The 13,283-nt window shown below is 36.2% G+C and overlaps 1 protein-coding gene across 1 annotated transcript in view; it reads left to right on the top strand.

Moving 5' to 3' along the window:
* The window catches only part of CTNNAL1 (catenin alpha like 1), a 50,796-nt gene extending 37,560 nt beyond the window's left edge, over window positions 1–13,236 (top strand). Inside the window, exons 12-19 of the mRNA XM_031450155.2 lie at window positions 4,477–4,514; window positions 6,881–6,931; window positions 7,025–7,179; window positions 10,473–10,521; window positions 11,786–11,842; window positions 11,983–12,096; window positions 12,764–12,847; window positions 12,986–13,236. Of these exons, the coding sequence (XP_031306015.1) occupies window positions 4,477–4,514; window positions 6,881–6,931; window positions 7,025–7,179; window positions 10,473–10,521; window positions 11,786–11,842; window positions 11,983–12,096; window positions 12,764–12,847; window positions 12,986–13,051 (614 nt within the window). The 3' untranslated portion in view covers window positions 13,052–13,236. The remainder of the gene's footprint in view (window positions 1–4,476; window positions 4,515–6,880; window positions 6,932–7,024; window positions 7,180–10,472; window positions 10,522–11,785; window positions 11,843–11,982; window positions 12,097–12,763; window positions 12,848–12,985) is intronic.
* Window positions 13,237–13,283: the final 47 nt, after the last annotated feature.

Genomic DNA, 13,283 nt, shown 5'->3' with positions numbered 1-13,283 from the left:
TGGTATAATTGATCCACATTTAAAGGAAAGTGATCACTTAGCCATGAGACTTGTTTAGGAACTGAAGAGAATAGCCCCCCAGTCTTTCTCAGCGCTAGGCTCGCATCCCATGTGGATAGACCAAAGCTGAAACAGGAAAATCCTATACTCATTTTTGGGCTACATAGACCCTGTGGTTTCCTTTACTTCCAAGCTGGATATTATGTAAATGATATCTTCTTTAGGTGTGGCTATCTTTCCTGCCCAAATTAGGTTATCTTAACTTTCTGAGTACTGAACAAAATTCCTCTTTAGGTGGGAAACTTCTGCCTTTGATTAGTGACACCCATCGTTTAACTGGTAGTATCTCACTGTTCAGAAGGCATCCTTATGTGGGGATAATTCAGATAGATTTGCTTGATTTCTTACACTGCCTTTTTTTTTTTTCCCCTGATTGTTACCATGAAGCTCTTAAGAATTGCTTTTTCCGTAAAGAACCCCAGCTCCGAATTAGCCATTTTGACTGGACTGAGTCCAGTGTCACAGCATTGCTCTTCTTGTTCTGTGTGGTCGTTATGACAAGCCTGCCTGTTACCTTGCACTGGCACACTGCTTCTCATACAAAGGACAGGGTGTATTCTTCAGAGTCTGATTTATCTTTGCTATTGTTATAACGCACGTAAACTATTACTGGAAAGCCTTTGCTGTGTTTCAGCCACCTTAGTTCTGCTCTGCATATCTTGACTCTTGTGACTAGGAGAATTATCAGGTATGTTCCCAGGTATTATTTTGCCAACCAATTAAGTAGCAAACAACATGCTAAGCAATGAAAAAGAGCCTCTAATATTCCCACATTTGAAGTCAGTCTGAGAGCTAGGCCATTGTCCCCTCACCCAGAGACACTCAAATTACACAATAGGGCCTCCTGGGATTGTTTCAAGAACTCAAAAATCAGTACTTGTCTTCTTGCCTCTCTGCCTTCATCCAATTCTGCCTTCTTACCCAAACCTCCAGGGAGGCCATGGTCTTCATATTACAAGAGATCAGATGAAAAAGACTCCACATTCCCTTAGTGATGAGTATGTGTCAACATTTAGAATTAGATTATTTTCAAGAAATAAATGTCAAAAAGAAGCCTTCTCTCACAGCTTGCAGATTCTATCCCTTCTTTAAGGAAGCTGGATTTCCTTTGTTTCTGTTTGAACCGTCTTGAAGGTAACATGACGAGGCTTCAGTTCACAGGGCTGTACCAGGTGGTTCAGATCCATAGCTCTGCACCTGTGTTACCACTTGGCAGATTGGATGCATGAAGTGCTGTTCACTAAAATGGGGCATACGGGAAGAGGAACGTGATTGTGGGTAAACATGAGCTTACTTGGGAAATGTATGAGTCTGGAGCAAGGGAGTGATCCATTCAGACATGAGATGATGGGACCATGATAGTAGAAATGTAAGAGAGAATTTGAGGATAACAACTGGGTTTGGTCTAATCCAAATTCGAAAATACCCCAGTCCCACTCTTGAGGTTAGCTAATAATCTGCCTATCCTTTAGTGTTTGAGGCATTCCTTTTAAGTGGGTCTGGGGACATTAATTTTTTTCTGATTGATCATGCCATATACAGCCCCTTCCCGAATCAAAAAAGCTAATTATAAGGACTTCTAATAAGGAATAATATAGCACAACTTCAGTGAAATAATGAGGGTCTCATGTCCTTAGGGGATTAGTTTTATTTTGTAGATATGCAGGAAAGCTCTGGATATTGAAAATGGACAGCAGCCCTTCTCAACTGGGTTGTCATAAGGAATCATTTTGGTATCCTCATAAGATAAGAGGGCCTTTTGAACTTAATTCTGAGCTTAATTTATCTGGAGCTGTAAACTTAGAAATAAAGATGGCAATAAATATTGTGCTGATTTAGACAATATTAAACAAAGGATTTAGGGAGTATTAAACTTATGACACCCCCATGAAGACAGTGCTTTGAGAAAAATTCTATACTTCAAATATTTGTACCAAATATATTTTCCCATTTATCTAATTACTTCTAATGTTTATAATATATTTCCATCAGAGATAGAAATAATTATGCTACCTCTTTACTTTGATATAAATGCAAAACATAACTGAGTCAATTTTTTTTTCAATTGAAGTATAGTCAGTTACAATGTATCAATTTCTGGTGTACAGCACAATGTCCCTGTCATGCATATACATACATATATTCATTTTCATATTCTTTTTCATTAAAGATATTGAATATAATTATTACAAGATATTGAATATAATTCCCTGTGCTATACAGAAGAAATTGGGTTTTTCAGATCTATTTTTATATGTAGTGGCTAATATTTGCAAATCTCAAATTCCCAAATTTATCCCTTCCCACCCTGAATCTATATTCTTGCTCTGCTTAGAATCAATGGCAATAGTGAGACATGTATGGAAAAAAAGTCACTAGATAATTAATTATAAAATGATTCAGATTCATCATTTTTGGTATTTTTATTCACTTATTTGTTTTGGTGGGTTTTTTTTTATGGTATTATTATCAACTTACTTGGTTTATATTAGAACCGGGGGAAAGTGAGACAACCCTACCTGCACAGCATTTGGAGGAAAACTATCTGAAGAATGATCAATTTTGCAATTATCCTCAAATTTATAAAGCCATTCTGAGTCTAACCAAAGAATGAGGTTAGAGAGCAAAATAAAGTACCCTAAAGGCTCTCTTTTCATTGCATTTATTTCTCCCTGCCTTCTGGTTCCTCTAACTCTGTTGCATCCTGGAGAAACAAGAGCTGAAACTCTTGGCTTTTTTTTTTTTTTTTTCCAATTCCCTTGGATAGTAGATTGTGAATTTCAGGGTCATTGGCACTACAGAGGATCACAAGAGTAGATAATATAAGACTGCTCATCTAAGCTAATTAATTAATGATTATGCCCTCCTCTGTAGCTTCTTAAAACCACTTAAAAAAAAACGATATTATGGACAGGGTTCATGCTTTGCATTAAGACTGATGGTGAATTTTGAGATTCTAAGTGACCTGAAGATTGTCTTCTGTTAATCTCCCAGCTTAATTAGACACTTTATCTATCAGCGCTAAGAGACAAGGCATGGAGATGACCTCTTTAAGTTGTATTGTTCTCTCACAATTCTGAGATCAAAAAACCTTAAATCCTGACACAACAAAGAAATGATCTGAATCATAAAACTCTTCCCAGGTACCATTAGTTGACTCTTAGTGATGGCTCCTCTTTTGGATCCGCACCATCCAACAGGAATATAATGTAAGCCACATGTGTAATTTAAAACTTTTCTAGGAGGCACAAGAAAAATTTTAAAAGAAGCAAATGAGATTCACTTTGATAATATTTTTTATTTAACCCAGTATCCAAAATACTGTCATTTCAGTTTATAATCAATATTTCAGAATTACTAATGAGATCATTTACATTTTGTTTATTTATATTAAGTCTTCAAAATCTAATATATACACTTATAACACATCTCAATTCAGACTGGCCATGTTTCAATTGCCAAGTAGTCACATGTGGCTAGTGGATTCTGTGTTCAACAACACAGTCCTAGATGAAATTTTAAATATGTTGTGAACAAGTTCATCCTGCTCATGTAATAGTCGTTCTGTAACAAGGATGTGATTTAGTGCTCTTATATTATGCTTACTTTCATTATGTGGAGCCATATGAAATTGCTGTTTTTGTATTCAAAGTGGTTGAATATCAGCAGTTTCATGTGGCTCCACCTAATATATTGTAGCTGAATATACTTCCTTTCTTTGAAATCAAAAGGCAATTGCTGTTCAAATCTTATCTTGAATTCTTACCCCAGATATAACAAACTAGTTTTAAAAAGAAATCTATCCTGCATTGTAACCTGACTTTATACATGATCCAGAAGCCAGAAGTATGGAAGTGCAGGGCTGAAGTGGGCATTACACATCCCTTTTCTTTCCATAGTTACTGTGCTTTCTGCCATATGGTAGTTATCAGCCAAGAGACTATTACTTGCTTTAGTCCGTCTTCCTATCTTTACATTAGAGTTTTCCTCTTTCCTGACTGGGAGACTATGTTATGAGGTTAGCTGTAAATGATTTAGCCTGGTACTTGCAGAAAAGGAAGCAAGCTGATGAACTGGTAGTGATAAAAGGAGAATCTGTTTCATTAGAGGCAGGCTGCTGCAAAGGAATTCGCTGTCAAGGAAGCTGGTTATAAATATAAGTAATTGTCAGCGTGATATTTTGCCTTTGTGCCGTTATGTTGGGGGAGGTAGAGACTGGCCAACATAGACGCCTTAACAGACACAACTGCTGACAGTCTTGACGTTTACCAACCAATTTACAGTTTTATTTCTCAATTACATATAGTTAATAGACTAAATTATCAAAACTAATATACTAACATTTCTGTTTATTTAATAATGTTTAAAAATTAAACTTGAATAATAGAACATTTAAGTTATGTATGTTATTTGTAGGAGAGAAGTATGGCTACCTTTCACTCCCAAAGCCAATGGTAAGTAGAAGTTTTTACACTTCAGAATGTTTTTATTAGGAATTCAAATCACACTCTTTTTGACTCTCCCTAACTTCCAATAATTGACATTACAAAGAAAGTTAGGATAGTAAATGTTGACTGTTCAGAGTTTTTATTCAGAGTAGCAGTCTAGATGTAGTCCATAGTTAGGTTATTTGTATTGGGTTTGGGGAATTGAGGAAATAGGTAACAAATTTTATGATGAAGAAGAAGCCATAATCTGAAGTCAGAGGTCTTTTTGTTCTTCATTTCTTGGGTCTAATTAACAAGGTCATGAAGGAGTCATTTTACACAAACAAAGAACTTTCTTAATTTTCTACCTTGATGAAAATGCCATGCTATTTCCATTTAGAGACTTGAAATATTTAGCATTTTATAACTGAAACTGATGCATCTGACTGCATTGATAAATAGTGCCCACTAGATGGCAAGCTTGGTTGCATTATTATACCTTTCCAGGCAGTACCCTTTCAGTATTCATTAAACACTTTAGTAATAATAATTTATGAAAGTAAAAATAAAAATACTGAATATACAACTAAATTTAAAAGAATAAGATGGGTGTAAGATTCTAAATAAAATAATACCTAAAAACCTCTAAGGTATTAACTTTCTTAAATAGTTTATCAATTGTTTTATAGTCTAAGGAGGAAGATACAGATGATGTGACTATACAGGGAGGAGCCAAAGAGAATATTGATCATCTCTGTTTATTTTCTTTTTTTTTTTTTAATAGAGGTACTGGGGATTGAACCTATGACCTCATATATGCTAAGCATACGCTCTACCTCTGAGCTATACTCTTTATCCCCATCTCTGTTTATTTTCTAATAAACCTAAGACTGTGTGTATGTGTGTGTGTGTGTGTGTGTGTGTATGTAAAACTTTATAGATTCTCTGTATTTATTTTCTGTCCCTTATCTCCTTCCATTTCTTCTATAGTAAACAGCATTAGAACATTTTAAAGGGGCTATGTTAAATGAGCAAATATAAACTATAGGATAGAAAAAAAGGGAAAAGTTGAGGCTGTTCTGCAGTGAAACTGGTAACAGACTAGCTGGTCAGCGGTAATAAGTCATGGTAATAAAAAGTACACATAGACCACAAAGAAGCTAAGGAGGCACATGTGTGTTTTGTTTTATCAATTTATACTTTGTGCACATGTGTGTGAATATATACTCAGTGCATGTGTGTATGTGTGTGTTGTATTTGTGTGTGTGGATTAAATAAATGTTTCCTTAAAAAAAAAAAAGGCTCCCTGCATCTCTTGGCCCCTTTATCTCTAATAGTCCAGCTGCTCTGGAAGTCCTGCAGCAAGCAAGGGAGTTCCCAGCAGATCTCAGAGTGAGAGGGATGCCCATCGTGGGCTGCCATCTCCAGAGAACTTCTGAATATATTTTTCAAAGAAACATTGCTTTTGGTAGTGGTTTCTACAAGTAAGTAGGCATCAGTGGGCCAGCCTCGTAACCAAACTGTTTTCTCCTCTCCTGAGGGAAATAAAATATTGAGTTCTATGTAGTCTACATAAAAACAAACTTACTGTTTCAAAGATAAGGGCCCATCAAACATGCTGGTTCAAATATTAGATCCTAAATTCTAAGTATAACCTCCTATGTAACCTGGGATATAGGATTAGGAATCTGGAGTCAGAGAAACTAGGATGCTGAAATTTAGCCTTCAAAAGGGCAAACTGGTTAAAGTAATTGAATCCCAGAGTCATAACATTAGGAACGTATGGAAAGCTACACAGAGTTGTTAATTTTATTACATCATTTCTTAAGAATAATTCAGCAGAGGGGATGGGAAGGTTTGGGGGTATAATAATTGGACTGTGAGAAGACTGCAGAAGTCTTTGAGTCCTTCCGGGACACAGATCTGCTCTTCCTAGCCTCAGATTTCTAACTCCTTGTTCAAAGCTGAACTCACATATTAGTAGAGTATTTGCAATTACACTTGACTCTTGAATAACATGGGTTTGAACTTTGTACATGGACTTTTTTCAATAGTACATATTATAGTACTACACTGTCTGGGGTTGGTTGAAGCCACAGATACAGAACCACAGATGCAGAACCACAGATGCTGGGGAACCGCAGATACAGGGGTCTGACTGTAAGTTATACACAGATTTTCGGCTGTGGGTGGAGGGTTGGTGCCCTTAGCTCCCATGTTGGGCGAGGGCCAACTGTAGTTGTTTTTACTCAAATGATTTAATAGAGTTTAAGTATGTACTGAAATTTTTAAATTAAAATTTTATTACAGGTACTTTGTTAGGCTTTTTATTACTATTGCATTTTCTCACAACTACTGCTTTTTAAGATGTCCTAATTTTTTTGTTGTCACAGAAGAATAACGCAAACGTGAAATCATTAAAGCCAGACAAGCCTGACTCTGAGGTAAGAGCTTTTTCTTTGCAATAGTCTTACTTCTAATCTTTGTTTAACATCAGTAATGACTACACTGTTGAGATTTAAATGTATGTTTTGTAGGAGCAAGCCAAGATAGCAAGGCTTGGACTCAAGCTGGGTTTGCTCACCTCTGATGCCAACTGCGAGATTGAGAAGTGGGAGGATCAGGAGAACGAAATTGTTCGATATGGACGGAACATGTCCAGTATGGCCTATTCTCTGTATTTATTTACTAGGTAAATGTAGTTACATCTTGATCTTATAAAATGAATATATTGATATCTGTTGTAAAGAAGAAGTGCCATGTTACATCACTGGTAGGTTAAAGTCAGTTTTAAATATATGGTAAAAAGATTGTAAGTAATTCTTATGACAGTTAAGTGAATGCAGCAAGAAGACATTGATTTAACTAGGATTTAGATTTAGAAGAAACCCTTTACTAGGTTTGTATTCCATTCCTTCCATAATTTTGAAGTAACTTTGCATTCTTTTTGTCATACCGTGTATCAGTGTTTCTCCCATCTAGCGTCGGTAAGTTTAGAAAACATGTCTTTTAAATCTTTTTTAAAAGATTTTTACATAGTGACTGATTAAACACAGATCAAAGAATAGAGCCATGAGGTTTACCACCTCAGTATGGTGCCAAGTCTCCATGAATTTGTAATGTCACACAGAATGTCCCTAACTTTACACTTACTTGACCTACATTCTCTGTCTTGTCCACCTTACAATACAATTGGTCAAATGCCTTGTTGAAGTCGACGCTGATCACATTCCAGTGTTCCATTGTAATAATGGAAGACTATACATATTGTATAGTAATTCCATGTTGCTAGAAATGTAGTTATCTGCTCAGTAATCTGTTCTAGAATTTTTCTCAAAGAATGACTTCAGCCTTTTTACTCATTTTCTCATATCTACCTTTTTCATTTTTAGAGCCTGGAAAATACTTGGTATCTTTGGTGTTATGGTTTCTCTCCTACTCCTTTTGATCTTGAAGTACAATCAGCAGTGGTTCACACCTGCATGCTGTTCAGTATTCTGGAATGTAGTCCATGTGGTCTGGAGTCTTAAGCTCAGTTAAAGTAGATAGGATCTCTACAGCTGTGTGAGCTTTGGGGCTCAATAAATAGCACCCTTTTCCCCACCCAAGTTCTGAACAAAATGAAAAATAAGCAAAAGACAAGGCAGATAGGGGCCAGTAACATTTATATTGATATGGCTGATACTGAATAATGTAGTTTGTAGCCACAGGCAAGTAGGTTTTTTAACAATAATCCCTAGAATTGAGAAATCTTACCCCATAAGGGGCAGAATATATCTCTTAAAACACTTGGAAAACCAGGTATCTCCAAAGGCATTTTTACTGCCAAGAGAGAAAGGAGATAAGAAAGGGCTATCGTGTCCAGTTTATTTTTGCAAAGTCATGAAAAAGACTGAAAAAAACCCAATAAATATCCACCCTCTTCTATGGGGTGAAATACATGAGAGAGCAGAGGGCTGTGAGGGATGTTGTGCTGGTGAAGATTCCCTCATAGGGAAGGAAGACTAGGAGTGAGGAAGAAGCATTCATTCATTCTCTTGATGACGTCTTCTGCCTTTTCAAGAGAAATGATCCTTCTGGAAGGTGAAGGAGAAATTATAGGAGCTGAATAATTCTGCCTCTGTTTAGAAGTCATGTGTTAATATCCTTCCATGTTTTCCATCATTGGAGACTTTTTTTTTGGTGGTTTCTTTCCTTTGTTCTTAATTCTTCTTAGCAGGCTTCTCCTGGGATTGAGTTTTCCCAAAACTAATTTTGACCTCCTTTCTCAGTTCATATCTTTTAAAAATCTGATGAGTCAAGTCTGCAAAAGAAAGTGAAATGGAACTCCTTTGTTTACCCACACTAAATGTGTGGGTGACTGAAATGTGAAGATTAATGAAGAAACAAGGATCTTTACTTTGGACTGGAATCATGCTAGTTATCTCATGGTGATAGAAATCAGATTAAAAATTTTTTTCCACTGGTAAAAACTGGAGAAATAAATGATTACTTACTACTGAATGTAGTTTGGTGTATAAAATCTTCCCAAATAATAGAATTTTTTAAAACATTTTTGACTGCCCCTTTTATTTCTTGTCTCTTATTTCAGAATATTTCAGGATTATATGGTTAGCATTTTTTTCTGAGTGAGAATAGTGGATTTTGCTAGGGGATGACCTGCATCCCACAGAGACTAGGAAGCAGACAGGCTACATTAGGAGGAGCAGGGATAACTGAAGCTCTGTGGGATGGGACGTGTTGCTAGAATATGGTCATTGGACAGGAACACTGAAGTGCAGGAAAAGAAAATGGACTTTCTGTAATGGATAACACCTTGTGCCGTTTTGGCAAGCCTTGGTAATATAATTGTGGTAAAAATCTCAATCTGGCTTTGTTCTCCACCCACACAGTCAGTATACCTATTTTTCCTCAAACAAAATTTTTCTGTTTTCTTTTGAGACTGGTTTACCAGCCTCATCTAGTTACGTCTTTCTGAGACTCCTCTGTTAGCCTTCACAGCGTCCAGTTTTGTAGTTTTCCTGGACAATTGTATAGCTTTTCATCAGGCCATTGTTTAAGGTTGTCTTAACAATTTATATAACTTCTTTATAAGTTATATATACTTATTCATGTTTCTTTATAATTTATATATTGTAGATTTTCTAGTGCATTACAGTTTTCAAAAGTTTCACACCTAACAGTGCCTTATGGTTGTTAAAGTGGTTTCTGTTCCATAATTTCATTTGATCCTTAACAACGACTTATCAGGGAGTAAGAATATTTTGTTCACATCTTACAGCTATTAAGGGGCAAAATTGGTAACTACTGGACTTTGGATCTTCTGATTCATGCCTAAGCTGCCGCTCTTCTTAATGCATTCTGTTGCCCTATGTTGTAATTTACTTTTCATTTGTAAAGTTCTTAATTCTTCTTGGTAGTTTTTAATGTGATATCCCCTAATCTTCTGAAGAGAGTAGTAACACAAATATTATGATTATTTTATAGACTTAAAATCAAAACTTAAATGACATGTCTCATCAGAAACAACTGAATTTCTGCCAGAGTTAAAATGAGAATCAAACATGAGAGTTTCCTGAGTTTTGGTTTGGTCTTTTTTTCCATTATGGAACAAAGGCTTTTTGGTTAAGACATATGATCAGATCTCATATACTTAAACTTAGGAAGCAAAATAAAAAAGGATAAAAAGGAAAAATAAAACTTAAATATAACTTGTCAGTTTTAAGTTTCTTACATTATAAAATTAACATATATAATGTTTACCTGAAATTTTAAAAAATGCCTGGGAAATAATAGTTTAAAAAAAGAAGTCAGAGTTAAATATTAAACTTGCTTCAAGAATATTCACAATATTATTAGTCTATTCAATATTATTCTTCAGAGTTTGGAATCTGTTAATATACAAAATGCTCTAAAACTTTAATATGAAATAAATTTCCAGGCAGTAACTTTTTCTTAGTGCCTTAATAATCCATTTTATTTCAGGGGAGAGGGGCCATTGAGAACTTTTCAGGATTTAACTCATCAGCTAGAGGTATGTTTTATTTCCACTTTATGCAAACACTTTAATTCTGGGCTAAAACTTGGTAACAGCTAGTTTTCTAAATACTTTACTGTGTCATGTTTGTGTGCTTACCTGTGCACACACATGAGTACCATGGAGAGTGGCAGAACAGAAGAGGGCTTGCAGTAGCATTTTGTGGAACTTTTTGGTGATCTCATTGGAAAAAAAAAACGAACTCAAATATTATGGGGATAAAGCAGAACGGGCTTTGATAGTCAACAGATACAATATTAGCTTTTAGATTTTCCCAAGTAGGCGACAATATCCTGTCAGCAGCTGCATATCCCTTGCACTGTCCTAATGCTAGGAAGGCTTCTCAGCCTCTTCGTTGTTGAAGTGGATGAATAATATTGATTAAATGAGACAACACACAAGAAAGCATCTGTCATAGGCGTGAAACCATTACATGTAGTCAGCTCGTGTTAGTTGCCTTTTTTCTTCCGTTTTCCTGATGATGGCGGGCATTCAGGGAGAGACAGGTGTACTGATACTCACCCTTCTGCCCCTGTGTGTCTCATGGAGCTCCATGCAGGCCCAGCTTTAATTCTCCTCCTTTACTTAGAGGCTTAAACTGGTGAGTGGATTACAAGATTCCTTCTTATTTCCCCTGACTCTCTCATTAGTCTGTTTGTCTCTCAAGAACCAAGGCATTTTTGCATTTGAAATTTGAAATTTCTACCACTTTATCACCTTTATACAGTTTCCTTTGGCATTCCCATGTGCTTCTGCCTGAGCTCTTTGGGAAAGGGGTTTCAGCTTCAGAGGATGATCGTCAACAGAGTTAGAAGAATTGTAGAAAATATTTCATTTGGAATTTTCTGTAAAGTCTACTATAAATGACTATTTTCCTTTTAAAAGTTGGAATAAATTCTGGATTCATTCTGTTCAGTTTGTCCCATATCCATTCCAAGTCACACTGCACCGCAGAGGTTTTTTACTGCAAAAATCCACAAATCATGTTCTTCCTGTGTTAGCTTATTAATTAAACCAATGTCTGCTGAACTGTCTACATGAAATGTTCATCAGGTTTGGGGATTTGGGAAATCTCCTTCTGAATACAGTTAAATTCTTGTGTTTTCCTGGGTACCACAAAAAACTTAGGAGTTCCATGACAGACCTTTTATGTTTAGGTCTTAGTTTTAAAATTCTATGTGAAAATTATCCATAAGTGTATTTCTTACTAACGATCTAAAAGACATGTACCTAAACCAGTGGTGTTTTTCCTTTCTGCCAGGTGTTTGCTGAAGAGGGCTTGAAGCTTGCTTCAAGTGTGCAAGCTTTCTCAAAACAGGTAATGCACGTATTCCTGCCTGGTGCTACTGATGATGTTATAAATACCTACTTGGGGGACATACATTAAGGTATGAAGGTTTTAAGGTCTAGAAGATGAGTTTCGTTGGAATTGTGATAACTTCCTCACTTACATTTCAGCTGAAAGATGACGATAAGCTTATGCTTCTCCTGGAAATAAACAAGCTTGTTCCTCTCTGCCACCAGCTCCAGACAATAACTAAGACACCTTTGCAGAATCAAGTGTTTCTAAAGGTAAAAGGGAGGGTGGGCTATTCAGAAAGGCACTTGAGAAACTTTCACACTTTTTATTTGTAGGTTAGCTTCCAGTCCCTTTTTCTTCAAATAATATGTTAATACCCACAGAAGGACAACTTATTTCCATTTTTGGGGCCTTGACTGCAAGAGCTATTTATCATCTGCAGTTGTAACGACCCCAGGGAGCAGTAGGTTCACCAGATAAATGAGGTTTTTGGACTGATTAATTCCATAGTACTTAGCAGCTACCCTTAAGTCCCAGTGTCATCCCCTGACTAACTAGGGCACAAACTCCCCAGAGCAGAGGGCTCCTGTTGTTTGTCTTGGGGAGTTTGAGTACAATACAGCAAAGTGCAAGGAATCGCAATTCACTGTTACTATCTGGTATGCTTTGAGAAGCCCCTTAGCAGTCTGAATTAGAACAGGCTGATTTTCCATCCCATTCTTCCTAGGGTTCCATGAAATTGGCATGCGACTTGGGTGGAAATCCCTGCATCTGTGTGCTGGGGCCTCAGGCCATCAAGTCAGCTCAGAGATCTAACCCTTTGAGATCTAACAGTTTTCTATAATGGAGAAATTTTACCATTTTAAAACTAAATAAGTGACAAAGTCTTTTGAAGTCCCCCTTGTAAGAATTTGATTTGCTTGCTTTCTGTCACTACAGGTTGATAAGTGTATTACAAAGACAAGATCCATGATGGCTATTTTAGTCCAACTTCTCTCACTTTGCTATAAACTGCTGAAGAAGGTAAGATAATTTCTCTATCTTAAACTCACATTTTAAAAACCAGTTTAAAGGAAAATGCAAAATCAAGTAGACACTATTTAATTTTGCAATTTTTGTTTCAACAGTAAAGCAGAAACTAATTGTCTTGATTCTTTTCAGCTTCAGATGGAAAACAACAGATGGGTCTCGGTTACAAATAAAGATTCTGTGGATGGTAAAACTTGAGAAACTTTTGAGGTCAGATCTCTGGAACACCATGTGGCATTTTTAGAAAGCAAATGACTCTTTATATTTCAGAAATTCAACAATCTTATAAAAAAAAAACACACTGAGATCTTGCTTTATTTTCTGATCATGAAACTGATTGTGAAGCTTACTGACAACTAATAAATGCCATGGTAGTTGCTATATTCCTAATTGCAGTGTGATTTTTTTTTGAAGTGGGACATTGCCATGA

Source organism: Camelus dromedarius, chromosome 10 (assembly GCF_036321535.1).
Source record: "Camelus dromedarius isolate mCamDro1 chromosome 10, mCamDro1.pat, whole genome shotgun sequence".
Taxonomy (NCBI): Eukaryota; Metazoa; Chordata; class Mammalia; order Artiodactyla; family Camelidae; genus Camelus; species Camelus dromedarius.
The sequence above is the reverse complement of the archived record's forward strand: the minus strand, read 5'-3'. Positions and strand labels throughout refer to the sequence as shown.